Source organism: Canis aureus, chromosome 3 (assembly GCF_053574225.1).
Source record: "Canis aureus isolate CA01 chromosome 3, VMU_Caureus_v.1.0, whole genome shotgun sequence".
In the NCBI taxonomy this organism is placed as follows: Eukaryota; Metazoa; Chordata; class Mammalia; order Carnivora; family Canidae; genus Canis; species Canis aureus.
The window spans coordinates 58,712,785-58,740,263 of NC_135613.1; the positions used below are offsets into that span (position 1 = coordinate 58,712,785).

General features: G+C 42.6%; 1 protein-coding gene across 2 annotated transcripts in view; it reads left to right on the forward strand.

Moving 5' to 3' along the window:
- The first annotated feature begins 399 nt into the window (after positions 1-399).
- Positions 400-27,479, forward strand: part of UBE2G1 (ubiquitin conjugating enzyme E2 G1) — a 100,035-nt gene continuing 72,955 nt past the window's right edge. The window contains exon 1 of one of the 2 annotated variants that reach the window (XM_077893206.1): positions 400-615. In XM_077893206.1, the coding sequence (XP_077749332.1) occupies positions 570-615 (46 nt within the window). In that variant the 5' untranslated portion in view covers positions 400-569. Of the gene's footprint in view, positions 616-1,468; positions 1,725-27,479 lie in introns of those variants that run through there. The other variant, XM_077893205.1, reaches the window with a different exon arrangement.

The following is a 27,479-nucleotide window of genomic DNA, read 5'->3' on the forward strand; positions in this document are numbered from 1 at the left end:
CTCCTCGTCATGGTGTCCATGCGGCGTCGGCCAGCGGCTCCTCTCCCCATACCCGCCCCGGCGTCCCCTGCGCCTCACGCGACCTTCCCAAAATGGCGGCGGCGGGCGCCGCGGCGCGCAGGGGGCGGGATTCCGCCGGCGGGGGCGGGGCCGGCGGGCGGGCCGAGGCGAGGTGGGCAGCCCCAGCGCGCCTGCGCGGAGCGGCCCTGCGCGCAGTGAGGCAGTGGCGGGGGGAAAGGCAGTGGCGGGGGGAAGGCACCGGCGGGGCCGACGGGCGGCTCGAAGGAGGGGAGCGGGCAAGCGGAGTCCCAGTACGCGCCGCGGCCGCCCGGGCGCCCTCCCGTTCCGGGCGTGAGGCGCCGTGTGGAGCCCCCCGCGCTGACCCGCGCCGGTAGCGAGGCGCCGCTCCCGCCGCCAGCCCGGCCTGCCCCGGCCCCGGCCCCGGCCCCGGCCCCGGCTCTCCCGTCGCGGGGGCCCGCGTTCCTCAGCACTCCCGGCTCCGGGCGCCCCCACAGCCTGCTCCCGGCCCCTCGGAAGCCCCGGCGCCGGCCCGGGCCCTCGGCGGGAGGATGACGGAGCTGCAGTCGGCGCTGCTACTGCGGAGACAGCTGGCAGGTGAGCGCCGGCCGGCCCGGGCCCTCCTCCTCCGGGCGGGCGGCCGGGGCGAGGTCGGGGAGTCCGTCCGGCCGGGCCCGCACTCGGCCGGCGTCGGGAGGCCGTCGGGGGCGGGGACGCGGCCCGCCGCGGGGACCGGGCCGGCGCCCGCGCCCTCCCCTCCGCTCCCCTCCCCCACCGCGCGGTGGGACGTTGCGGGGGAGGGGCTGCGGGGCCCCGGAGGGGCGGGCCCCGGGGCTCAGGTGCGGCCGCGGGGGGAGGGGCGGCCGCGGGGCCGGGGGCCGGGGGCCGGGGGGCGTCGGGGCTGGCTGGCTGCGGGGGGCCGGGCCGGGCCGGCGGGCGGGGCGCGGGCGGGCTGGGGGAGGCGGCCCCCGGCCGCGGAGGGGAGGCGCGCAAAACTTCTGGCCGGCCGCGCGGCGCCGCGGAGTTGGGGCGGACAACAAAGCGCCGGCCTGGGCGGCCGCGGCGCGCGGGGTTGGCGGAGCGGGCAGTGCGGGCCGCCGCCGGCCGCCGCCGGGCCGCCTCCGCCTGGCACGGGCCCCGCCTGGCCCGCCCGCCTCGCCTCGCCCGCCGCGGAGGGTGGGAGCGGGCCGGGAGCCGCTCGCGGCCGCCCCGGGCTTTGTGCCCCGAGGGCCCCCGCACGGGCTCGCTGAGCCCCCGAGCCGCGGGGCCGGGCCGGGGCGGCGGCCGGGGGCGGTCCCCCGGGGCCGCCGGCGGCCCCCTCCCCCATTGTCCCGGCCTCCGGCCGTTTGCGGCTTCCAGGTTGACTTTTTAGGGGGTTGGCTCCTGCTCCGCTAGGACGGTGCGAGCGGGGCATGCGCACTGGGGGCGGACGTGCGCCGAGGGCGGGGGGGCCGGTGGCTTCACAATGCCGCCCCACGTGCTGCCAGATTTAAAGAGAAATGTGCACCCCCGGCCCGGCGCGCCTGCCGCCGTCGCCGCTGCTGCTCCCCGCGGGGTCCTCGCCGCCCCGGGCCCTGGGCCCCGGGTCCTGCGCTCGGCGCTCGGAGCCCGGGCCTGCAGAACTCCAGCTCGTCCACACTCCTCGAGCTGCTGCTTCAATCACCTCGATGGCTTCTTGAGAAAAAGGTTGTCAGGGACTGCTGGAGGTTGTATAATTAGCGTTATTATTAGACCATGAGCAAGCAGGTTTGGACACATTCAACTTCTGGATGCTCAGGGCAGTGACTTGAAGTGGATGGAGAAGTTCTGGCGATAGTTGATAATCCATCACGGAGAATGTATCGGAAAAGCGATGAAACAATGACCTTATTGCATCTTGTTTTTGGTCTTTTTTTTTTTTTTTTTTGGTTTATTTTGTTTTGGAGGAAGGAGTTAGGATGTCCTTTTGTCTCGTGAAGAATTCTCTAATAAGTTTTTATTGTGTGCTGAACTATTGAACAGCGTTAGAATAAGAAGTCAGTAGTAAAACAGCCTTCAGCTCTTAACATGGCAGGAAAGATACACATTTTTAAAGGTGTGAAGGAAGTTAGGCAGTTACTAAGAAAGTAAAGTATGACTAAAAACAGTGGTAGCAGTTCTTGAGAAGTACTTTCCTACTCCGCTCTAGGTTTTGATGGCCTCTTGGTTCAGTTTTCCCTTTTTTGTCAAGATTAATCCCAATGTTGATAAAACATTTTCCAGAGGTCTTCATTTTTGGCTTAGTCTTTTAATCAATCAATCAATTAATTAATTAATGATAGTCAGAGAGAAAGAGAGAGAGAGAGAGAGAGGCAGAGACACAGGCAGAGGGAGAAGCAGGCTCCATGCACCGGGAGCCTGATGTGGGATTCGATCCCGGGTCTCCAGGATCGCGCCCTGCGCCATCCGCAGGCGCTAAACCGGTGAGCCACCCTGGGATCCTCCCTGGCTTACTCTTTTAAAGGATTTTATGTGTAAGTGCTGTTTGCACCCAGTGTGGGACTCAAACCCACAACCCGGAATGGTGAGCTCTGCACCCTCCACCTGCTGAGCTTGCCGGTGCCCCACTGCTTGACTGTTAGCTAAGGCCATTGATACTCACTTTGAAGTTGGAGGAGAGACTGTATTGCTGTGTCATTTTTCAAGCTTCATTATAAAGTTAGTTAATTGCTGATTAAGTTTTCTTGCATTTAAAAAAATTTTTTTTTTTTTTTAAGATTTTATTTATTCATGAGAAACAGAGAGAGGCAGAGACAGGCAGAGGGAGGAGCAGGCTCCATGTGGGGAGCCTGATGCGGGGCTCGATCCCGGGACTCCAGGATCAGCCCTGGGCCAAAGGCAGATGCCTAACTGCTGAGCCACCCAGGGATCCCCATTTTTTTCTTGCATTTTTCATCAGAAGCAGTGGACTGTTCTTAATTTCTTAAAGATTTGGACGATTTTAAATAACATGAACAAAACAGGAGATGGAGTTTTTTTTTTTTTTTTTAAGATTTTATTTATTCATGACAGACACACAGAGAGGGAGAGAGGCAGAGACACAGGCAGAGGGAGAAGCAGGCTCCAGGCTCCACTCAGGGAGCCCAGCGTGGGACTCGATCCTGGGTCCCCAGGATCTGACCCTGGGCTGAAGGCGGCGCTAAACCGCTGAGCCACCCGGGCTGCCCAAAGGGAGTGTTTTAAGTGAAATCTAAAAATATCAAGAGACTTGATAATTACTTCCTAAAATAAAGGCCCTGTTGTATGTAAGTAGTACATTGAGCTTTGTGGTTCTTCAGATATCATTTGAAAACAGGAAAGCATGGTAAACTGTAATCTCTTGAAATCATTTAGAGTGAATATTGAAAGGCTTAATAATAAATGCTTTAAAAGTCTTGAAGTGTAGATTTGAGTAGAGAAACTTGTATGCCATTGTAGCTGCTAGAATATCAGAAACAGTGGTCCACAGTGGTCGGGTTTATTGAGACTGGCCTTTACAGGTTTTACATCATTAATCCTGGTGAGAATTTCCTGTATTTGTGTCTGTTTTGTTGGTAACTGAAGAGTGGGGTGCATTTGGTTGCAGAGTTCCTCAGACTCAGAACTACTGACATTTTGGGCATACTATTGTGGGGGCCTGTACTGTGCCTTAGAGAATGTTTAGCAGCACTCTTGGCCTCTACACGCCAGATGCCGGTGGTAGTACACCCCCTCTGCTGTGACAACCAGGCCCGTCTCATTGCCATTTTCCCTGGGGGATTCAAACCAACCCAGGCTGAAAAATCACTGGTTTAAGATTGTTTTGGTTAAGACCATTGTAGCTATTGTGAAGCAAGTAAGAACACCTAACAGACTCGTGAAATCAGATAGGCTCTGTGTTTCTTTGTATTATTAGACTCTGACTTACCCCTTGGCGGGTTTAGCAGGGGTTTGTAATACTAAACACAGAAATCTGACACACCAGAGATACTTCAGAATTGTTTTATTTTTTGAGAAGGTAATATAAGCACTGGTTTAAGATATACAACGCAAAATGATATATAGTCTTTCCAGTACCCCAAAGAATACCAGGTGCTTTTCTTGGAAACAGTCATCATTGATAATTTCTGTGTGCCTTTTCAGAGAGATTCTTGTATCTGTGTTTATGTGTATATATATTTATGAGGACTGGCACGTACTGGGCAATGCGCAGGTTATGTGTATTATCTTGTTTCATCCTCCTGATAAAGAAATAGTGGCTTGGAGAGATTGAGTTACTTGCCCAAAGTCAAGCGGTGGTAAGTGAGTGGTGCTGCTGTGTTCAAATTGAAGGGCTTCTTATTTTGGAGACTTTGTTTTTATTTATTTTCTTGCTGTTTATTTTATTTTTTACTCTATTGTTTTTAATTGGCTATATTGCCTCCCAGGGAGCAATAATAACCACAAACATGAAATAGTATTTATAAATTTAAATATTCAGAGTTAATTTATCCAGTAACTACCAAAATGATTGTGGAAATGTTCTTAGTAAAGTGTTTTGTACAAAGTGCTATACATTAAAATCAAAGTGGTGTTCTTAAGATAATCATAAAAAGATTTTTGCCATTGTGAGCTTAAGGCCAACATTCTGCAGAATCGGGAGTACTAGTAAGCTTTGTGGTGTTGGTGGATAACTATGAGAAAAATTTTGAAGTTATTGGATTTGGAAATTTCATTTATTTATTTATTTACTTATTTAAAGTAGGCTCCACACTCAGCATGGAGCCCATTGCAGGGCTTGAACTCCTGACCCTGAGATCAGGACCTGGATGCTTAACCCACTGAGCTACCCAGGTGCCCCTTGGACTAGTTGGACTTACTCTCTACTCTTACTGAACTAAATTTTGTGATGTGATGAGCATTTATAAGGAATAAGGGAAAGTTTTTGTTTTTTTAAGATCACTTGAAGTTTTTTAAAGATTGGTACCATAGGTTTTCAAAAGTTAAGGTCTCACAGGCACCTGTCATTCAAGAATTAGGAAGAATTCTTTTATACAGTAACAATGAAATAATTGAGCTGCTTTTACTGTAGAAATTTTCATTGTGTATTTAAAAGTTATCTGGATGTTTCCCAAATCTTCCATCTCCTTGGCTACCCATATAAGTAGGTTGTTGTGATGAGTTAGTTATATGTGTTTCTTAGATTTAGAATGTGCAGTGGAACCACTTGGGGAAATACAGATTCTTGATCTCATGCCCAAAGAGTCTACATATCATGATGAAGAAAATCGACTTTTTAAAGGAGTTCTATGGGTGGCTGTGAAGCCAGGGGTTCCTAGCCATAACTGCAGTGGGTGCCCTGAGCTCTTTCCTCCAGAGGGCTCCCTACAGTTCCTGGTTTTGTCATGTGCTGTTTCTTTAGCAGGGTGTTCCTAAGATATTCAGAGAATACTCTCAGGAGGAGTCAGAAAGATTTGATATTTTTGACCTTTCTAGAATATATTGGCACTTTGACATACAGTTCCATTACAATGTTAAACAAACGGAAATTGAATAATTATTGACAGGAATTACCCTAGTGTCAGAAGATTCTGGGTGATAAACGTAATTTTCTCTCTCTGTGTATACATATACACATAGATGCTTATGTATGTATACTTATGTATATACACACATATATATCTATACACACATATATACACACAAATATATTTTTTAAGTAGGCTCCATGCCCAGTGTAGAGCTCAGCACAGGGCTTGAACTCAACCCCAAGATCAAGACCTGAGCTGAAATCAGGAGTCAGACATTTAACTGACTGAGCCACCCAGGTGCTCCTTAATAGATGTATTTTTTAAGATTTTATTTATTTATTTCAGAGAGAGAGCTCCAGCACACACACGAGTGTTGGGAGGAACAGGGAGAGAGGAGGAGAGAAACGGACTCTCCTCACCACTCGAAGCGGAGGTTGATACGTGGATCTCAGGCCTATGAGATCATGACTTGAGCCAAAATTAAGAGTTGGTTGCTTAACCAACTGAGCCACTCAGCACCTCCCCCCGCTTAATAGATGTTAATCTTTTTTTTTTTTTTTTTTTTTTTAAGGTAAAAGACTCAAACTGACAATCCTGAGATCAAGAATCTCAGCCTCTACCAACTCAGCCAACAAGGTGCCTCTTAACTATTAACATTTTTTTTTTTTTAATTTATGATAGTCAGAGAGTGAGAGAGAGAGAGAGAGAGAGGCAGAGACACAGGCAGAGGGAGAAGCAGGCTGCATGCACTGGGAGCCCGATGTGGGATTTGATCCCGGGTCTCCAGGATCACGCCCTGGGCCAAAGGCAGGCGCCAAACCGCTGCGCCACCCAGGGATCCCATTATTAACATTTTTAATAGTTGTTAACTCATATAGAAGAAAATGTTTAAAAATATGGAAATGGCAGGGAAGTCTACAAGTAAGTTTATATTCTATCATACTACTAATTGTTTAACAGTCTGGGAATTTTTATATCCAGAAATAATTCCTTTATGATAGAAATAGTGGAACTGCTGCATGTTTTACTGAATATGCTGTCAAGAAAAAAAGCGTAAGTGAAACATACTGTGATGGGGTGGGGGTGTTGGATAAGTTACGTGCCTTGCAGTGGAGGAATTGGATATCTGACCTGTGTTGTCACAGAATCTAAAGCAGCCTCATTTTGCAGTGTATACATGTCAAATCATTATGTTGTGGGCCTTAAAAGTACATAATGTTATATGTCAATTGTATCTCCGTGAAACTGGGGGAAGTCTTTAATAATTTTTTAAAAATTTTATTTATTTGAGAGAGAGAGAGAGCGATCAAGGGGGTAGAGGGAGAGGGAGAAGCAGACTCCTCACTGAGCAGGGAGTCCAACACAGGGCTGGATCCCAGGATCCCAGGATCATGACCTGAGCCGAAGGAAGACACTTAATCAACTGAGCCACCCAGTTGCCCCGAAGCTGGGGGAAAGTCTTAGTATTTCAGTGAATAAGTGAATTTTCTTAACATTAGGGAATACATGAGTTTTGAGTAATAATTTCTGTTGTTCAGTGAATATTTTTGATAATGCAGTGAAACTCTTTTATAAGCAACAGTAGTTTGATTTTCTATAAACTACTGAATGAAACATACTACTTTAGTCTTTTGTAACAGATGACCTCACTTTCTGAGATGCTGCTGAGCATGTTAAAAGGTTGAAGTAAATTAAATTCTACAATCTGTAGATACTAGTATTTTGTATAATCTGCATTTGCTGTGATGTACTACCAGAATATATAGTTTTACTATGTAGTTTTTATGCTAATACACTTTGTATTTGGTGATACTTTTATACATAATTAAGAAGCTTTGGTTGTGTATGGCACATGGTATAGGAGACTGTCACTGTATTGCTGCTTTTGATTTCCTTTTCTCAGGTGGAGTATTTGTTTATATTATCAAGAAGGTTTCAACCCTTGGATTATTTGCTTTTGGATGCTTCAGTGCAGTTTTTTTTTTTTTTTTAGGGGGAAATACTAATTTTTTTTTTAAACATTTAATTTATTTATTCATGGGATCCCTGGGTGGCGCAGCGGTTTGGCGCCTGCCTTTGGCCCAGGGCGCGATCCTGGAGACCCGGGATCGAATCCCACGTCAGGCTCCCGGTGCATGGAGCCTGCTTCTCCCTCTGCCTGTGTCTCTGCCTCTCTCTCTCTCACTGTGTGCCTATCATGAATAAATAAAAAAAAATTAAAAAAAAATTTATTTATTCATGATAGAGAGAAAGAGAGAGAGAGAGAGAGGCAGAGACACAGGCAGAGGGAGAAGCAGGCTCCACGCTGGGAGCCCGACGCAGGACCCGATCCTGGGACCCCAGAATCACGCCCTGGGCCAAAGGCAGGTGCCAAACCACTGAGCCACCCAGGGATCCCCCTACTAATTTTATGGTTAACTGTAGTGTGGATGTGTTCTTGCTTTAAGCAAGTAAATGCTAAGTGTTCTTTTGTTTTAATGGACTCTGTTCCATTCAGGATGAAAAATTTTGCCTTTCTTAATTATTAAGAAATATTTTTGTTAGAATTTGAAACATGAAGTGATCTCCAAGGTTTTGTTTAATGCATCTTTGATTGGTTTGTGGGAAGTAACTTCTCAGAGAAATAGGCATAGAAATACATCATACAGAAGCAGTCTGACGAGGTAAACATAGCTGCTTACATTTGGTTGATGGCATTGTTCAGCTACAGACAAGTACAGATCAGAAAAAGCAAATATTTTGCAAATTATGATAATGAACAGATAAGAGTAAGAATAAAAGGCCTTTTTTTTTGGAAATAAGATACGTGCATCTTTTTTAAAGATTTTATTTATTTATTCATGACAGGCAGAGACACAGGCAGAGGGAGAAGCAGGCTCCATGCAGGAACCCAGTGGTGGGACTCGATCCTGGGATTCCAGTATCACGCCCCGGGCTGTAGTCAGGTGCTAAACTGCTGAGCCACCCAGGGATCCCCAAGATATGTGCATGTTAAAATACAGCATTATATTTTTTTTCCCCCAGTGTAGGGTAGTATTAGCCTTATTCAAGGATGTCAGAAATTTTTATTGGTGCTGTTCCAGTGTTGGATTCTGGCACTCCTAGAAAATGCTGGGAAAAATACAGTAATTTTTTGTTGTTGGCATAGCGATGTATACCTCTCTTTATGATGTGAAATTCTAGAAAATATGTGGAGAGTTAATTTTTGTAAGAGGAAAATTTCCTTTTATTTATGCTTTCTGTCAACGTCTGATAACTTAGAAAAGCTGCTACTGCTCCTTTTGACTTTTCTCCACCTTTCTTGTCCATGTCCCCAGTGGTTAAGGGTCTGTGAAAAGTGTAAACAATAAATAACTTATTTATATTTTTACCTGGCAGTAGAAATTTTTAAAGTTGTTTTGCTTTAATCTTGTAAGGATTGCTTTTAAAGAACAATTAATCACATTTAGGATTTTTTCCTAGATGTCCTTTATGTTAGGAAGCACTGTTTGGATTTGCTTTTGAATGTGCCCACATTTTAACTGTGTGTTGTCATTTTCTTATTCTTATGTCCATTACATAAGAATGTACATTACATTGGAGTTTCAGTTTCAAAGACAATGGGTTGCTAGGTGAAGGGTTTTTGTGCACAGCATCGAAAGCACAATCCATAAGAGGAATATTGGTAAATTGGGCATCACCAACATTAAAAACTTACGTTTGTGAGAGACAAATGAAAAGGCAAGCTACAAACTGGAAGAATGTATTTGTAAACTAAATATCTGGCAAAGAATAGTTGTAGACTATATAAAGAACTCTCAAACTCAGCAGGAAAAGAAAACAGTCCTTGTAGAAAGTGAGCAAAAATGTGAACAGACACTTCAGGTGGCACGTGAGCAAATGAAAAGATGGTCCACATTATTGGACATTAGGAAAATGCACATTTAAACCATGCTGTGCATTGGTGTAGAGGAATGTGAGCTCTCCTACGTTGTTGGTGGGAGTGTGAGATGGTGCAGCCACTGTGGAAAAGTTCGTGGTTTCTTGTAAAAGCCTATAGACTATCAAGGGCACATTCAGGCATTTATTTTAGAGAAATGAAAATTATGTCCTTGTGAAAACCTGAATGGTCATAGTAGCTTTATTAGTGAGAGCTGAAAACAGGCAGACGACCCAGACACTCTCCGTGGGTGAATAAACGGTGGTACATCGGTATCATGGATGAACTGGATGTGTACGAATGAACACCGCTGATACACATGACCACTTGGATGAGCTCAAGGGAGTTCCTGCTGAATGAAGAAAAGCTAATCTCAAAAGTTTACATGCTGTATGATTCCCTTTACATAAAATTATTTTTATTGTGGTAAAAAAACACACAAAATTGACCTTAACTATTTTTTAAGATTTATTTATTTATTTATTCAGAGAGAGAGAGAGACAGAGACAGAGACACAGAGACACTGGCAGAGGGAGAAACAGGCTCCATGCAGGGAGCCCCACGTGGAACTCAATCCCGGGTCTCCAGGATCATACCCTGGGCTGCAGGCGGTGCTAAACCGCTGTGCCACCGGGGCTGCCCCCTTCTTAACTATTTTTAAGTGTATAGTTCAGTAGTGTTAAATACATTCACATTGTGAACAGACCTCTAGAACTTTACCTTTAAAACTGAAACTGTTTATCCATCAAGCCACAACTGTCCCTTTCCCCTTTCCTCTTGCCTCTTGCTCATAACCATCGTTTTACTTTCTGTTTCTGTGAATTTAATAACTTTACTTCCTATAAATGAAATCATACAGTATTTGTCTTTTTCTGACTTGACTGGCTTATTCACTAGCATATGTCCTAAAGGTCATCCATGCAGTAGCTTGTGACAGACGTTCATTCCCTTTTATTTTTATTTATTTATTTTTAAGATTTTACTTATTCATGAGAGAGACAGAGAAAGAGAGAGGCAGAGACACAGGCAAAGGGAGAAGCAGACTCCCTGTGGGGACCCCGATGCAGGACTTGACCCCAGGACTCCAGGATCATGCCCTGAACCAAAGGCAGATGCTCAACCCTTGAGCCACCCAGGTGCCCCAGTTCCTTCTCTTTTAAAGCTAAATAACATTCCTTTGTATGTGTGTGCCACGTGGTGTTTATCCACTCATCCATACATCTGGGTCACTTCCACCTCTTGGCTCTTGTGATTATTGCTGCTTTGAAAATGGGTGTGCAAATATCTCTTCAAGATCATGCTTTCAGTTTGGCTATAAATTCAGAAGTAGGATTGCTGGATCATATGGTAGTTCTGTTTTTAAAAATAGACTATTTTTAGAGCAGTTTTAGGGTCACAGCAAAATTGAGCAAACACTACAGAGATTTCTCATACACTGCCTGTTATCTGCACCCCCCATGAGTAGTGCTTGTGTCACAGTTTTTTAATTTTATTTTTTAGATTTTTCTTTTTATTTATTTATGCATGAGAGAAAGAGGCAGAGACACAGACACAGGCATAGGGAGAAGCAGGCTCCATGCAGGGAGCCCGATGTGGGACTCGATCCTGGGTCTCCATGATCAGGCCTTGGACTGAAGGTGGCGCTAAACCGCTGAGCTACCAGGGCTGCCCCTGTGTCACAGTTGATGAGCCTACTATGAGTTCTGTTTTTTTTTTTTTTTTTTTTTTTTATGAGTTCTGCTTTTAATGTTTTTGGGGAACCTCCATATTCTCCCTAGTGGTAGCATTATTTTACATTCCCACCAAAAGGGTACAAGGGTTCCAAATTGTCCACATCCTCACCAACACTTATTATTACCTTTTTGTTTTTGTTTTAAATATTTTATTTATTTGAGAGGGCATGAGTGGGGGTGAGAGAGAGGGAGAAGCTTGCTCCCCACTAAGTAGGGAGCTGGATTCAGGACTCAATCCCAGGACCCTGGGATCATGATGTTTGTTTGTTCTGGACTGTAGCCATCCTGATAGGCATTAGATGATATCTTATAATTTTGATTTGTATTTCTCTGATGATTCCTGATGTTGAGCAACTTTTCATGTGCTCATTGGACCTTGAATCATCATCTTTGGAGAAATGTCTATTCAAGTCCTTTACCCATTTTTAACCAGGTTATTTGATTTTTTTTGTTGTTAAGTTGTATGAGTTCTATTTTATTTTATTTTTTATTTTATTTTATTTTTATTTTTATTTTTATTTTATTATTTTTTAAGTTGTTTGAGTTCTTTATGTACTCTGGATATTAGCCCTTTATTAGGTAATAAATACTATTTGCAAGTATTCTCCCATTCCATAGGTTACCTTTTCACTCTGTTGATCGTGTCCTTTGGCATACAAAAATTTTCAAGTTTGGTGCTCTCTGTTTTTGCTTTTGTGGCCTGTCCTTTTGGTGTCATACCCAGGAAACCATCGCCAAATCTGGTGTCATCAGGCATTTCTCCTTTGTGCTCTTCTAATAGTTTTACAGTTCCAGGTCTCATGTTTAGATCTTTTATCCATTTTGAATTAATTTTTGTACATGATGTAAGATAAGGATTCAACTTCGGTCTTTCGCACATGGATATCCAGGTTTCCCATCACCACTTGTTGAAGAGACTGCCCTTTCCCACACTGAATGGTCTTGATATATGTATAGAATTCTCGAAATGATGCAATTATGGAGATATAGAATGGACTAGTGGTTTTCAGGGATTAGGGATGATAGTGGTGTGTGGCTATATAGGGTGGTGGTAGCATGAAGGATCTTTGTGGCCATGGGACAGTTTTGTATCTTTGCAAATATGCAGATGTGGTAAAATTGCATTGAGCTGTAGGCACACTGAGTGATGAAATCTATATAAAGTGTGTGGATTGTATTGATGTCAATATCTTTGGTTTGATCTACTATAGCAGGATGTTAGGTATATGAGGCCTTTCTGTACTATTTTTTCCATTATAGATCTGTACTTAAAAATAAAAAGGTTTTAAAATGTCACTGGTAGCCAAAGCGTTTTTATCAGTCTTTTTTCATGTAGAGAACTCCCATTTTTACTATTCATAGTTTTAAGCAATGATACAACTGCCATATTAACACTTTCAAGGAAAAGGAAGTTGAGAGAGAAATCTATAGTTTAAGATAGAAATTCCATCTTAATTTTAAGTAATCCTTATCTAAACTTCTTGTGCTGCCATTTGGAAAATGGAAGAGAGGATCAGAAGAAAAGTTGATTTATTGAGGTCTTGTGTGGAGTTGCACTGGGAAATGCTGGGGGATGCAGAGGGGGTGTGGTATTCTACCTTGAGGTGCTGCGCATAGTAGAGAGAGGTCAATGGACATGCAAACAAAAGGTTAATGCTGTATGCACGTGAGCATGTGGAAGGAAGGAGTGATTAGCTTTGGGGGTGGGGAGGACAGTGGGGTTGGGAAGGCTTCCTGGATACGTCAGAACCAGCATGTCTGGTCTCTTTAAGGTTATATACTAGGTTATATACTTTATTTATTTATTTATTTTTAAAATTTTTATTTATTTTATGATAGTCACAGAGAGAGAGAGAGAGAGAGAGAGAGGCAGAGACACAGGAGGAGGGAGAAGCAGGCTCCATGCACCGGGAGCCCGACGTGGGATTCGATCCCGGGTCTCCAGGATCGCGCCCTGGGCCAAAGGCAGGCGCCAAACCGCTGCGCCACCCAGGGATCCCCTACTAGGTTATATACTTTAAATAAGTTTTTGCGTTTATTATGTAAAGAAAATAGTAACTAGAAATAATTAACATGGTGGGCCGAAATAATTAACATGGTGTAGAATTACAACAGATAGGTGTTTCTGAGAGACAACCAATAAGCCTGTTGAAGATTTCCATGAAGAGTCTGAACACAACTTTCAAGGGATGGCAGCAATTTGTAATTTAAAAACGCTTTACCCTCTATCTGTGTCTCTGCCTCTCTCTGTGTGTATCTCTCATGAATAAATAAAATCTTAAAAAATAAAAAGGGGAGGGGGGGACACCTGGGTGGCTCAGAGGTTGGGCATCTGCCTTTGGCCCAGGACGTGATCCTGGAGTCCTGGGATTGAGTCCCATGTCGGGCTCCCTGCGTGGAGCCTGCTTCTCACTCTGTCTCTCTGCCTCTCTGTGTGTGTGTCTCTCATGAATAAATAAAATCTTAAAAAAAAAAATGCTTTAAAGGGCCTAAGCCTCCTCACCTCACAGTTATATAAATAAACGTATTTAAAAGAGAGGCGATGGGAAGGAAACAGATCGTTGAGTGCTTGTCACAATACTCTTCCTGATCCCAGGACTTTCCACTTGTGGTCACATTCAGTCCTCACAGCAAATCTTTGAAGTCAATGTTACCACCTTCTTGAGATAAGGAAGTTGAGGTTTATATTACATCTGGTAATTTCCCCAAGCTAACCCTGATGGAGCTGGGTGGCAAAAATAGGTCTGTCTGCTGATGGAGCCTGATTCCTTCCCTGAATGTGCTTTTATAAATGAGTTGACAATTTAATGAATTAAAGACCTTCTCTTGAGAGAAGTGTTCATACACAAATTTGGGTATAATTTCAGCATATTCTGATCTCTTGAGTGAAGTTCATTTGTGTATACACAATGCTATGTCGTAACATGATTCCTTCAAATTTGATGACCTGTTGTTTTGTGTGCTGTGGGGATGGCAAGTGAGTACAGTGTTGTCCTTATGTGATGAAAGACCAGCTTTAAAGAAAAATCTAATTAATTTTGTAATAATACTTAGAAGAAAAACAATAGAAATGAACTGTTAGAGAAATTAAATTGAAAAGACATACATTTCAGCCCATAATTTATGATATTAAGCCCCTATAAAGTGACTTATCAAATTGCTGTATGAGTTTCTAAATGCTTGCCTTGGGTTCATGTGTCACTGAGCAGTAGTGGTTTGGTAGATGTGCACCTGTTAATGGAGCATATTTTGAGTATCACTGCTCTGGGCAGGGTGCAGAGTGACATTTAAACTGCATGCTCTCTCCATGAGGACGGAGACTTCTAGTCAAGTGTGATTAACATGAGTGTCGTATTAGTTTCAGGTGCACAATATGGTGACCCAGCAGTCCTGTACATTTCTCTGTGCCCATCAGAAGTGTGCTCTTCATCCTCCTTCCCCCACTGGGTACAGAGACTCTTATTTTTGCCTGTTAACTGACATCCCAGAAGCCTAGGAGGGTGACTGAAATTTAGCAGGCAGCCATTAAATGGGTATTGAATGCCTTAGAACTAATGTACTCGATTTTTTTTTCCCCCTGAGGACTTAAGGACATGTGAACTGAATCTTTTAAGTTAGAAAGTAAAACAGAATACTTCCTACTTAATAAACATTAGTTTCTTCTCCATGCTTGGTCCTAGGGATACGTGATACGATCCCTGGCTTCCCTTTCTAGTGTGGAAGGCAAAGTTTTATAGACAAATATTGGTTAATAATTAGAGGTAGGTCTTTCACCACAGAATAGACATTGTTGGCCTTTTTACAAGTATAGCTTTGACCAGATGACTCTCATTGGAATGCTTTGTTTCTCAACAGGGCTCTAATTTTTTATCTCAGAGCAATTTCTTTAATGGACAGTTTTATCTATTATGGCTATAGTTTTCTCAACTCTTATTAATTTATAAATTGCCACAAAAATTAAAGGTTCCCCCCCAGCTTTTGTCTTTTCTTTCCTTTTTTTTTTTTTTTTTTTTTTTTAATGTCTTCAAAGATTCTCTCTGGTCCTCTACCTTAGCTACCTTAGACTTTCTACCCAGGTGGCTGACCACATTTTTCCAGAAGAGGAAACTAGGTTTGACTTATTCACAATAGCAAAACAAAGACAACTAGACTTCATTAATCTCTCTCTCTCTCTTTTTTTTTTTTTTTTTTTTAAGATTTTTATTTATTCATGAGAGAGAGAGAGGCAGAGACACAGGCAGAAGGAGAAGCAGGCTCCTTGCAGGGAGCCCAACATGGAACTCGATCCCGGGACTCCAGGATCAGGCCCTGGGCTGAAGGCAGGCGCTAAACCACTGAGCCACACAGGGATCCCCTGACTTCATTAATCTCTGAGAGTGTCTTTAGCAGTATTTAAATTAGATGTACGTAGAGAATATAAAATGAGTTAATTGAATTATCCCTTTACTACTTAAGTCCTAGGATGTCTTTGAGGGTCATATGTTTCTTTCATTTTCTTACTTTTTTTTTTGATGGTGAGTCAGATGTATTTAAATCTTAGGCAACCTAAATCAAGATTCTACAGGAAGATGTCATATGTATGTTTTAAAAGAACTTTAGTAATGACAAATGAACATGATTATTGTAGATTTGGAAAAGAAAACTTGTGATAGAAATATCAGCCATCCCTTTGAAGTTTCTGTTAATGTAATTTTTCTTTTTGTTATATTTTGCCTTTTTAGTAAACTGAAATTCTGGAAGGAAGGACCTTTAGTGTTAAGAATTTTAGTGGAAATCATACTCTTTGGAGTTAAGTTCTTTGAAGTTCCTTTTACATACTTGATACTGTTTAAGAAAATGAGCCCAAGATCAAGAAGTTGATTTTACAAATTCATTTAGCAAGTAAATGCTGCAGTAGGTTTCAAACCCAGGTCACCTTTTTAATAAGACTGCTGCTTTTTTATATGATAGCACGCTGTGTGTTAAACTTTGTATCTTTCAAAAGGCGGATTACTATTGCTCATGGCCTCACCTGATGTTTGGGTTTGTTTTTTTGTCATCTTCTTCATTAGAGGATTCTAAAACTAAAATATCCTTTAAAGGCTTATATAGAGAGAGGTGTTATTCTGAGACTTTGCTTTAATATTCTTTGACCCCCCCCCCCCCAGTAAGTAGAGGAGAACATATATTTTTATTTAGCAGTGCATAGGGCGGTTTATATTGTCATCATTAGAAGTCTAGGACTTTAGGATGTGCTAACATCATTTTTCAAAATGCTGTGAACATTTATGGCGTGCTAGTTCCCCTGAGAAACACTGTATTTTTCAGCGTCTTCTCTGGTTGTTTATACATCTCTCCCTTAGGGTTATACCCTTGCTGCTGCTTCTCCCTTAGCATTTGCTTGGTGGAAACAGAACAAAACTGTCATCCAACTTGGTTTATATTTAACTCTCACAGGTGCAGCAGTGGCCTGAGTGAGAGCTCTGCTTCCTGCTGCTCTCTTCGGGGTCTAAGGCATCTGGCGTGTGGCTGCTGGGGAAGCTATAACACTGTTATAAGCTTCTTTTCTCTTGTTTTAAACCGTTAATTTTAGGAAGAGTTTTAGATTTGTAGAAAAATTGCAAAGATAGTATGGAGAGTTCCTATATATGTACCGGGTTTCTCGCTAACATCTTATATTAGTATGGTATGTTTTTTACAGTTAATGAATCAGTACTTACACATTATTATTAACTCAAGTTCTTACCTCAGATTTTCACAGTTTCTACCTGCTGTCCGTCTCTGTTCCAGGAGTCCATCCAGGACCTCACGTCGTGTCTGGTTGGCATGGCTTCCTAGGCTTCTGTTCTCAGAGTTTTCTTGTTTTTCATGGCTTTTACAGTTTTGAGAATACTGGTTAGGTACATTGTAGAATGTTCCTCAAATTGGGTTTGTCTAATGTTTTTCTCATGATTAGACTGGGGTTACAGGTTTTCAGAAAGAATACTGCAGAGGTGAAGTGTCCTTGTTATTACATTGGACTCGTTACTTGCGATAACCACATGACAGCATTGCTTGCATGATCCTTGGTCACTTGGGTAAGGCAGTGTTGGTTGGGTTTTCCACTGTAACTTCGTTTCCCCCTTTCCTACCATTTTCATTGTAAACTACTAAGGCCAGCCCACACTCATGGGAAGGAGGGAGTAGGCCTCCCACCTCCTGTTGGGGAGAATATTTACTTAACATTATTTGGAATTTTTCTGTAAGGAGGACTTTTCACTTCTCCCCTGTTTGTTAATTCAGTGTTGTATTGTGTATAGACTGGTGTGTATTTTTTTAAATTTTAAGTCGGCTTCGCGGCCAATGTGGGGCTTGAATTCATGACCCTGAGATGAAGAGTTGGCAGGCTCTACTGACTGAGCCAGCCAGGCACCCTACAGACTTGGATATTTTATTGTATACTTTGGGTTGCAATCTATATTAGTAGGGTTCTCCAGAGAAACACAACTGATAGGATGGAGGTAAATACATATATATATCATGGTGTATCATTGTAGAGGCTGGCAAGTCCAATATCTGCAGGGTAGCCTGGCATTCTAGGGGAGAGAGGATGTTGCAGTTCAACTCCAGACGCAGTGTGCTGGCAGAATTTTCTCTTAGAACGAGGTTAGTCTTTTGAAAAATTAGGACCTTCAGCTGATTGGATGAGGCCCATTCACATTATGGAGGATAATCAGCTTTACTCAGAGTTTACTGATTTAAATTGTGGTCTTGTCTGAAAACAACCTTCATAGAAACACCTGGAATAATGTTTGATCAAATACCTGGGTACTGTGGCTTGCTCACACTGACACGTATAATAAGCTGTCACATGTTTTATTTCTTATGTCATTTATTTTGTTCTCAGATTGTTCCAGCTTTGGTCATTGAGAGTTCTTTCAGGTTGTCTGGTATTCCTCTGACATGTGCTTGTCCTTTTAATTTTTGAGCACTTCCTTCTTTTCTGATGACTGTAGAATGTATCAGAATTGTCTTGTATTTTCTCTCACCCAGCCCTAGAATCTGCTGTTTTTCCAAGAATGTGAGATGTGGTCTCTAGAAAGCAAGGTCTGGGCGTTGGCAGTGCTTGTTGCTCCTGGAGCATCATTGCATTAGGAGGAGGTGGGCACTGTGTGCGAGCGGTCACCCTGTGTGTATCTACAGTGTTTCTGTGGTCCTCTGTATCTACACCTGGTTTCCTACTGATGTGGCTCACTCTGATAAAGGGCCAGGGGTCCCTTGTTTTCCTGACCCTGAGAAATGCAGCTCCCACCACTCATTTGAAAGCAGTTCCAGAATTGCTAACCATACCCTTGTGGGAAACAGATTGACAACTAGAGTATAGGCTTATGCACATTCTTTTTCTTCTCATCGTTCCAGTTTGTAGTCAGGACATTGATGTCCAGTGTTATTTAGGTCTGCTCCTTTTCCCAGCCATCCCTTCAGTGGGGTTTTGTCAGCATTTCTGATAGTCATTTGTCAGAGGATCCTTGTTGATTTTTGAAATTTATTCTGCATACCTCATAGTTCATTGTTTGAGTGGGTTTGACAAGTGCATAAAGTCACATATCCACCACTTCAGGACCCTGGAAATAGTTGTATGACCTAGAGTTCCCCTGTATGTGCCCGCTATGGTTGGTCACTGCCCTCCACTAGTCTTGGCAACCGCAGATCTGTTTCATCCTTGGTGGTTTTGCCTTTTCCGGAATATCATATGTGGCTTTAGGGTCTGCCTTCTTTCACTGAGCAGTATGTATTTAAGTTTCATCCACGTTGCTGCATGGATCTGTAGCCTATTCCTTTTCATCACAGAGTCGCATTCCCTTGTATATATATATATACCCTTCTACTTTGTACATTTCACTGGACCGTGGTTTGCGTATCCATTCTCATGTTGAGAGCTGTCTTGGCATCTTGGTGTTTTCCAGTTTTAGTGACTATGAATAAAGCTGCTGCAAGCATTTGTCTACAGGTTTTTGTGTGAACCCACGTTTTCAGTTCACTTGTATAGATGCCTAGGAGTATGATTGCTGATTGTATGGAAAGACAGTTTAACTTGATAAGAAACTGCCAAGTTAACTGGAGGGTATTATGCTGAGTGAAGTAAGTCAATCAGAGAAGGACAATCATCACATGGTTTCATTCATATGGGGAATGTAAAAAGTAGTGAAAGGGATTATAGGGGAAAGGAGAGAAAATGAGTGGGAAAAATCAGAGAGGGAGACAGAACATGAGAGACTCCTAACTCTGGGAGATGAACAAGGGGTAGTGGAAGGGGAGGAGGTGACTGGGTGACGGGCACTGAGGGGGGCACTTGATGGGATGAGCACGGGTTGTTATGCTATGTTGGCAAGTCGAACTCCAGTGAAAAATATACAAAAAAAAGAAAAAAGGATTAAAGAAAAATAAAACACAAGTTCAAAAAGAAAAAAAAAATCTGCCAGATTGTCTTTCTAAAGTTGCTCTACCCCACATTTTATTTTGGAAACAATACCATCTTAATGCATTGTTCTTAATCTTGGTGTTTCACTTAATATAGTATAGCCATCTTTTTTTATTGTTGGGTTTTTTGTTTTTTGAGAGAGGGAAGAGAGGGGAGGGGAAGAAGAAGACTTTTTTTTGAAGATTGGTTTATTTTAGAGAGAGGGCATATGTGTGGGAGAGTGTGGTGGGATGGGGGGTAGAGGGAGAGAGAATCCCATCCAGACTTACTGCCCAGTGCAGAGTTGGACCCAGGGCTTGAGCTGGCAACCCTGAGATCACCAATGGAGCCAAAATTGAGAGTCAGGCACTTACCCAAGTGAGCCACCCAGGCGTCCCTAGTGTAGTCATCTTTATGTATTTGCACATAGAGAACGACACAGTATTCCACTGTATGGCTAAAACATAACTCAGTTGTTAGTGAAACAATTCTTTAAATTATAAAGGTATTGCATATCATGGCATAAAATGTGAGTTTTATCAAAGAGAATAGAATGAAAAGCAAGTCTCTCATCTGCCCCTCCTTTCTCCATTCTTCAGAAGGGAATTGAGAGCTCATGGACATCTTTCCTGTCCTCCAGCAGAACTTTGGAACTTCTGCTAGTCAGGTGTTGGAGGTCCCTAATCTCTTTGCCTTTTTATTTTCATATTGTCCATTTTTTGTCTTTATTTAATTAAAATATTTTGGAGATTTTCTCTACTCTGTCCTCCATGTTACTGATATGGTTTTGTCATTTAGTTTGGCAATAGTATTTAAAGTAAATTAAGTAAAAACACTTAGTTTTTCATTTGGCAATAGTCTAATTTTCAAGAACAACTTCTTTTTCCCCCTAGACGTTTATTTTTTAAACAGATTTATTGAGGTATATTTTGTATGCCATAAAATCTTCTTGGTGTAAGTATAATTCTGTACTTTTAGTACATTTAGAGTTGCAACCATCGTCACAATATAATTTTAGGACCTTTCCACCACCACAGAAAGAAACCTTGTGCCCGTGAGTGGTCAGCTTCCCAGCCCCAGTCAACTACTGATTTGCTTCTTGTCCCTGTGAACTTTCCTTTTCTGGACATTTTGTGTAAATGAGACCTATGCATGGCTTCTTTCACTTAGCATATTTTTGTTAAGGTTGATCTCTGCTGTAGCGTATTACATCTGTTGTTCCAGTATCATTTGTTGAAAACACTATCCTTTTGCTCTGAATTATCTTCGAACTTTTGTTGAAAATCTCTTGACGGGACTCTGGTGCAGGTCTCTTTGGGGACTCGGTATTCTGTTACGTGGATCTGTGTGCCTGTCCTTCGGCGCTACCATAGTTTCTTGAATATTGTTGTATAGTAAGTTTTGAAATTATGTGGTGGAAGTCTTCCAACTTTGCTTTTCTTTTTAAAGATTATTTTGGCATGTTGAGGTCTTTTCAGGTCAGCTTAATGATTTTCACAAAGAGACGCCTGAGTGGCTCAGTTGGTGAAGCGTCTGCCTGTGGCTCAGGTCATGATCTCAGGGTCCCAGGATCCAGCCCCACATAAGGCTCCCTGCTTCTCCCTCCACCCCTCCCCCACTTGTGCGCGTGTGCGCTCGCTCTCTCTCCTCTTAAATAAATAAAATTTTAAAAAAAAGAAGCCTGCTGTGATTTTAAGTGGAATTAAAGCAAACATCTAGATTAATTTGAGGAGAACTAACATCGTAACAGTTTGAGTCTTCCTTCCTGTGAACATGACATACCTGGCCATTTATTTAGGTCTTTTATATTTTAGCAAAGTTTGTTGTTTTCCGTGTGTAGATCTTATACCTGCTTTATTGAATGTATTAATCAGTATTTCATGTTTTTTTTTAATGTTGCCGTAAATTATATCATCTACAGTTTTTTTCTTTTTTTTTATATATATATTTTTAATTTTTTTATTTATTTATGATAGTTACAGAGAGAGAGAGAGGGAGGCAGAGACACAGGCAGAGGGAGAAGCAGGCTCCATGCACCGGAAGCCCGATGTGGGACTCGATCCCGGGTCTCCGGGATCACGCCCTGGGCCAAAGGCAGGCGCCAAACCGCTGCGCCACCCAGGGATCCCTACAGTTTTTTTCTTTTTTAAGATTTATTTATTTATTCATGAGAGACACAGAGAGAGGCAGAGACACTGGCAGAGGGAGAAGCAGGCTCCCTGCGGGGAGCCCGACACAGGGCTGGTTCCCCGGACCCCGGGATCACGCCCTGGGCCGAAGGCAGGTGCTAGACTGCTGAGCCACCTAGGCATCCCTCATCTACAGTTTTATTTTTCAATTATTCATTGCTTATATATAGAAATAAAACAGGGACATCTGAGTGGCTCAGTTGGTGAAGCATGCTCTCTTGATTTAGGCTCAGGTCATGATCTCAGGGGGTCTGAGCTAGAGCCTTGCCTCGGGCTCTGTGCTGGGCGTGGAGTCTACCTAAGATTCTCTTTCCTTCTCTGCGTTGCACCTCCCTTCCCCTATCCCTATCACAGGATCTCTTGCTCTCTCAAAAAAAGAAAAAAAAGGCTTTTGTATTTTGACCTTGCCTTGTGCAGCCATCCTAAATTGAGTTACTGTTTTTATATTTTCTGTAGGTGTTTCTGCATATACAGTTGTTTGCAAATCAACACATTTTTACTTGTCTGATTTGTGTGTCTTTTATTTATTTTTCTTATCACACTGGCTGTGATCTGCAGTACAGTGTTGCATGTAAGTATTGTGGTAATTTCTCCTTGATTCATTTTTCGGAATCCAGGTAGCAGTTGCTGTACTCTCTTCTTGAACTCTTAGCTCCAGGGCTGGGGGTAGGTCAGTTTTGCATTTCTCTGGTGGTCTTCCTGGAGCTTTTTCTCTTAACTCATTCTTTTAGCCTTTCTAGTAATGTTGTAAGCACCCAGTTCCTTGCTGAATTCTTTCTCCTTAAAACATATGATCCATTTTCTGTTTTCTGCCCTGAGCTTTGACTGATACACTTTAATTTACCATGTTGGTCATTCTTAGGGCCCTTGGGAGACGACTTCTCCATGGGTCAAATAATAATTAACATTGGAGTAGAAAGAAATGAATGTCTGCCCAGTGTCCCTTTTTGATGGGTCCTCCAGGATCTGATGATTCCTCATGATCTGATACCACTTTTGAGTGAACTACATGGAAACATTTTTGCTATAGAGAATGGGAAGGCAGCCTCATGATGAAGATATATTATCTAAGAGTGGTATAAGTAACTAAATAACTGACTGACTAGCTGGCCATGCCACTTAATTACCAGTTGTTTCTTTCATTCCCTGGGTGCATGTTCTACAAATAGTGTAGGTTGGAGAGTATGGCAGAAAGTAACTGCTCAAAGCCAGACATTGTCTGAATGCTTTATTATTTTGAAATGTTTGAGGTGGCATTTAGATTTAATTGCTTCGACCGTGTTCTCAACCAGGTACCTGAGCCATAGTATATTGAATAGAAATGTGCTCAGTTGTGTATCAGATAGGAGATTATAAAATTTCTTAGGTGAATTTGCTTTTCACCAGAGGTAGTCTTGTTCTTCAGGTAAATTTTTGAATGTTGACCCTTGAACAACGTAGGGGTTAGGGGTGTCCACCCCCTGCACACCCCTGCACAGTTGAAAATCTGTGTGTGACTTTGACTTCCTCAAAACTTAACTAGTAATAGCCTATTGTTAACTGGAAGCCTTACCAGTACTGTAAACAGTCGATTAACACATATTTTGTATGTTATGTGTGTTACATACTATATCCTGACAACAGAGTAAGCTAAAGAAAATGTTACTAAGAAAAGTCATAAGAGAAAATACATGTACAGAACTGTATTTCTCCAAATTTCCAAAAAACTCCCCAAATATATTTATTGGAAAAAAAATCCATGCATAAGTGGACCTGCACAGTTCAAACCTATGTTGTTTAGGGTCAGCTATGCTATTGGGCTTGGAAGACCCTGGAGAAATGTCCCTCCCCCGGGGCAGGGAGGACAGTCACATTTGTAATTGCCATGAAATGTGGGGATCATACAGCAGGAGGAGTTGGGGGGAACATCATTATGGAAGTGATAACTAAGTTAAGACTAAAGAATAATTATTAGGTACTAGCTAGACATTTGAAAAGGTCAGGGCATTTGGGGACACTAAAAGAGGTCCCGAGTGGTTGGGGATGATGATGGCTGTTGGGGAAGCGTTAAGCCATTGTAAGTGACTGCTGGGACCATCTTCTTGGTCAGAGAGGACATTTTGCTCCACACCAGGGTTATTCTGAGGAGCCCACGTTGAGTGTAAGTAACTGCACTCGAGGTATTTGGCCAATGATGCAGTCAGAGGTCTGTTGCTACCGTATTCAGCTCTGCCGGTATTAAATTTTTTGAGGATTGATCGAAGGCTCTGCAGTCCATCCCTTCTGGAGGTCTTGGATGGACATTGTAGTCTGGAATCCCTTGAAATTGTATTCAAAATTGTGCATTTGGTGAAGGGAAGGGAGGATTGCTCCCTTTAATTAGATTCTCATAGGGTTTTGAAACCACCTACCTGCTACCCCGGTTTCATCCCCCAGGTACTTTGATGTGCTCCTTCAGACTGCAGAAAGCTGTGCACCTACCTGTATAGAGAGGTCTTGACTGAACTGTACTTTGGATGCTGTCCCTGCTGTCCCCAACCAGGGGAGGAATGCTGTCAGCAGCCCTCCAGTGACACTCATCTGGCTGTTAATGAAGATGTTGCATTTCAGTGTCTTTTTTAAGGGGACCTGGAGGAGAAATTAATTCTTTCTGTTAGCAATGCAAATAACTCTTTAATCATTAAAAAAATATTTTTTTAATTTTTATTTATTTATGATAGTCACAGAGAGAGAGAGAGGCAGAGACACAGGCAGAGGGAGAAGCAGGCTCCATGCACCAGGAGCCTGATGTGGGACTCGATCCTGGGTCTCCAGGATCGCGCCCTGGGCCAAAGGCAGGCGCCAAACCACTGCGCCACCCAGAGATCCCTAAAAAAATAAATTTTTTAAACTTAGTGACGTTTAGTTGTGACTTTTTAAAAAAATGTTTATTTTTTCATGAAAGACACAGAGAGAAAGAGAGAGGGGCAGAGACACAGGCAGAGGGAGAAGCAGGCTCCCTGCAAGGAGCTAGATGTGGGACTCGATCCTGGGTCTCCAGGATCACACCCTGGGCTGAAGGTGGCACTAAACTGCCGAGCCACCTGGGCTGCCCTAGTAGTGACTTTCGGATCATACTTCCTTTTTCGTATAAGCTGCTAGATTCTATTAAGACTTGACAGAATAGTTCCTGGTAGCCAGTGGAAGACTGGATGCATGTACATTTGAACAGTTATAACTGTAGTGGTGGTTGATTGGTTCATATTAGTCTTGATGGACAGTCTACTGGTTTGTGTCAGGGTTCCTGAACTTGATCGATCAAGTTCCAAGAAATAATCACTGGGTGAAGACATGACTGTATATACTAAGTTTATAGGAATCACAGAAATCGAATGACCATTAGGTTAGTTGATAAAATCAGGATTTAGAAAGCTTTCTACAGTTGTGCAGAAAATTTGCTAAAATAGCAGATAGTAATTATTTGTTTTTTTTTTAATATTTTTTTTCAATTTTTATTTATTTATGATAGTCAGAGAGAGAGGCAGAGACATAGGCCGAGGGAGAAGCAGGCTCCATGCACCGGGAGCCCGACGTGGGATTCGATCCCGGGTCTCCAGGATCGCGCCCTGGGCCAAAGGCAGGCGCCAAACCGCTGCGCCACCCAGGGATCCCTATTTGTTTTTAAAACCATTTCCAGTATGAGGTCAGGGAGACCTAGCTTGGCAGTAGGCAACTTCTGAAAAGGAGATCTATATTGATCACTCTTTATGTTAGAATGGGCTAGGTTATGTTGTGGTTAAACACGTATGCGCACACACACACAGACATACCCCTGAAGACCCCAGAGGTCTCTGCTCACTGAGGTTGCTCTGTGACAGTGCAGCCACCATCTCAAACATTGCCAGAGAAAAGCACTGTTTATCTGGAGGCTCTGTTCAACCAATAAAAGCTCTGGCCAGAAGTGAATGGAGGCACTTTCACTTACAAGTCACGGACTAGATCTCATCACATGGTGCCTCTCTAACCACAAGGGGGCCAAGAAATGTATTCTTCCCTTGGTGTCTGACAGTGTCGCTGACAACTCCATTCTGTTCCTAGTGCACTGTGTAGTCACTGCTTGACATATATTGAGCACTCAGTAAACCTAGGTTAAATGGATGACATTGTTCAAGTTGCTGCTAAATTTAAATCTCTGTAAAGATGGTTTTAAAGGGAACCTCCTTTGCAGATTATATTAGAACTAGGCAGTCTTTATTTATTTATTTATTTTAAGAGAGGGAGAGATGGAGGAGGGACAGAAGGGGAGAGAGAGAGAATCTTAAGCAGACTTCCACGCCCAGCAGGGGCTCATCACGGAGATCAATCTCCTGACCTGGAGATCATGACCTTAGCTGACTCATGACCTGAGCTGAAACCAAGAGTCCAATGCTCACGCCCAACGATGCTCAACCAATGCTGGAGCCACCCAGGCACCCCTCGCAGGCTTTATTGAATTTCTGTAGTTGTGGTTGCTTCTTCATTAGTACCCTTTCTCAGGCATCTTTATTCCTTTTTTCCGTTCATTCCTCTTTTCTTGACTCCTCCTGAAAGTGTAAGCTGTGTAGATGAGAGTGCAGTGTCTTATCTACTTTGAGGGACCATGAAAACTGTTTGAGTATCCGATCTATATATTTAGGATTATTTTAGCTTATACTTATTCTTGATTAGCATTAATATTTTCTGTTTGTTGGGTCAGTATAAAGTGTGATCTACATATAAAGCCTTCTTTCATTAGCTAGAAAATATACCTTAAGATGAGAATTACTATTGGTCTTCACATTAATGACAGTAGATGATTTGTATTTTAGGGCAAGTATGGTCATTTCTACAAAGAGGATAGATCATAAGTTGCATAGTAATTCTGAATACTATATTGTTACTGTCCTCTTAGCAGTCCTGATGTAAAACTAGTTTGAAAAGTGCAGTCTTGAATTATTTGTGTTTAAATTATGAGAAACACCATCCTTTTTTGGATTTTTGAATAGTACCCTAGGTTATTTTCTTAAGTATGGTGTGCTGTGTTTTTCCTCCCTATTCTCAATTTGAGTCTCTGGAGTCTGTTCTATTTTTACTTGTGGATCCTGCATACTGAAGCAGTCTCTGATTTCATGCTCTGCAGATCAACAAGAGATCTCTTGTAAGATGAGAATTGGGTAATAGGTGACTATTAGGGGAGTAAACAGTTCTTAGTAAGTTAGTAAACATTTATTGAGTGAAATGTTTTTGGTAACAGCAGTTCTTTACCAAATGTCTGTTGGTACTATGACTAAAAATAATTCCAGAATGAATGCAGTAGTTGGCTTTTTGCTGTGACTGCTAGAAGTGATTTTTTGTAGTATTGTTGAAGCTCTATTTTCTATGTGTTTAATTTTTTTTAGCTATTTTTTAAGGGATCACTGAAAGTAATATTTATGAAATATTTACAATTGTCAGAAATAAGCCAGGACTGTTGAATTTTAAAAAGTCTTCATTTGGGACGCCTGGGTGACATACTGGTTGAGCGTTTGGCTTTGGCTCAGGGCATGATCCTGGGGTCCTGGGATCAAGTCCTGCATCGGGCTTCCCACAGGGAGCCTGCTTCTCCCTCTGCCTGTGTCTCTGCCTCTCTCTCTCTCAGTCTGTGTCTCTCATGAATAAATAAATAAAATCTTAAAAAAAAGTGTTCATTAATGAAAGTAAAACACTGTTGTTTGTTTATTTATTTATATATTTATTTTT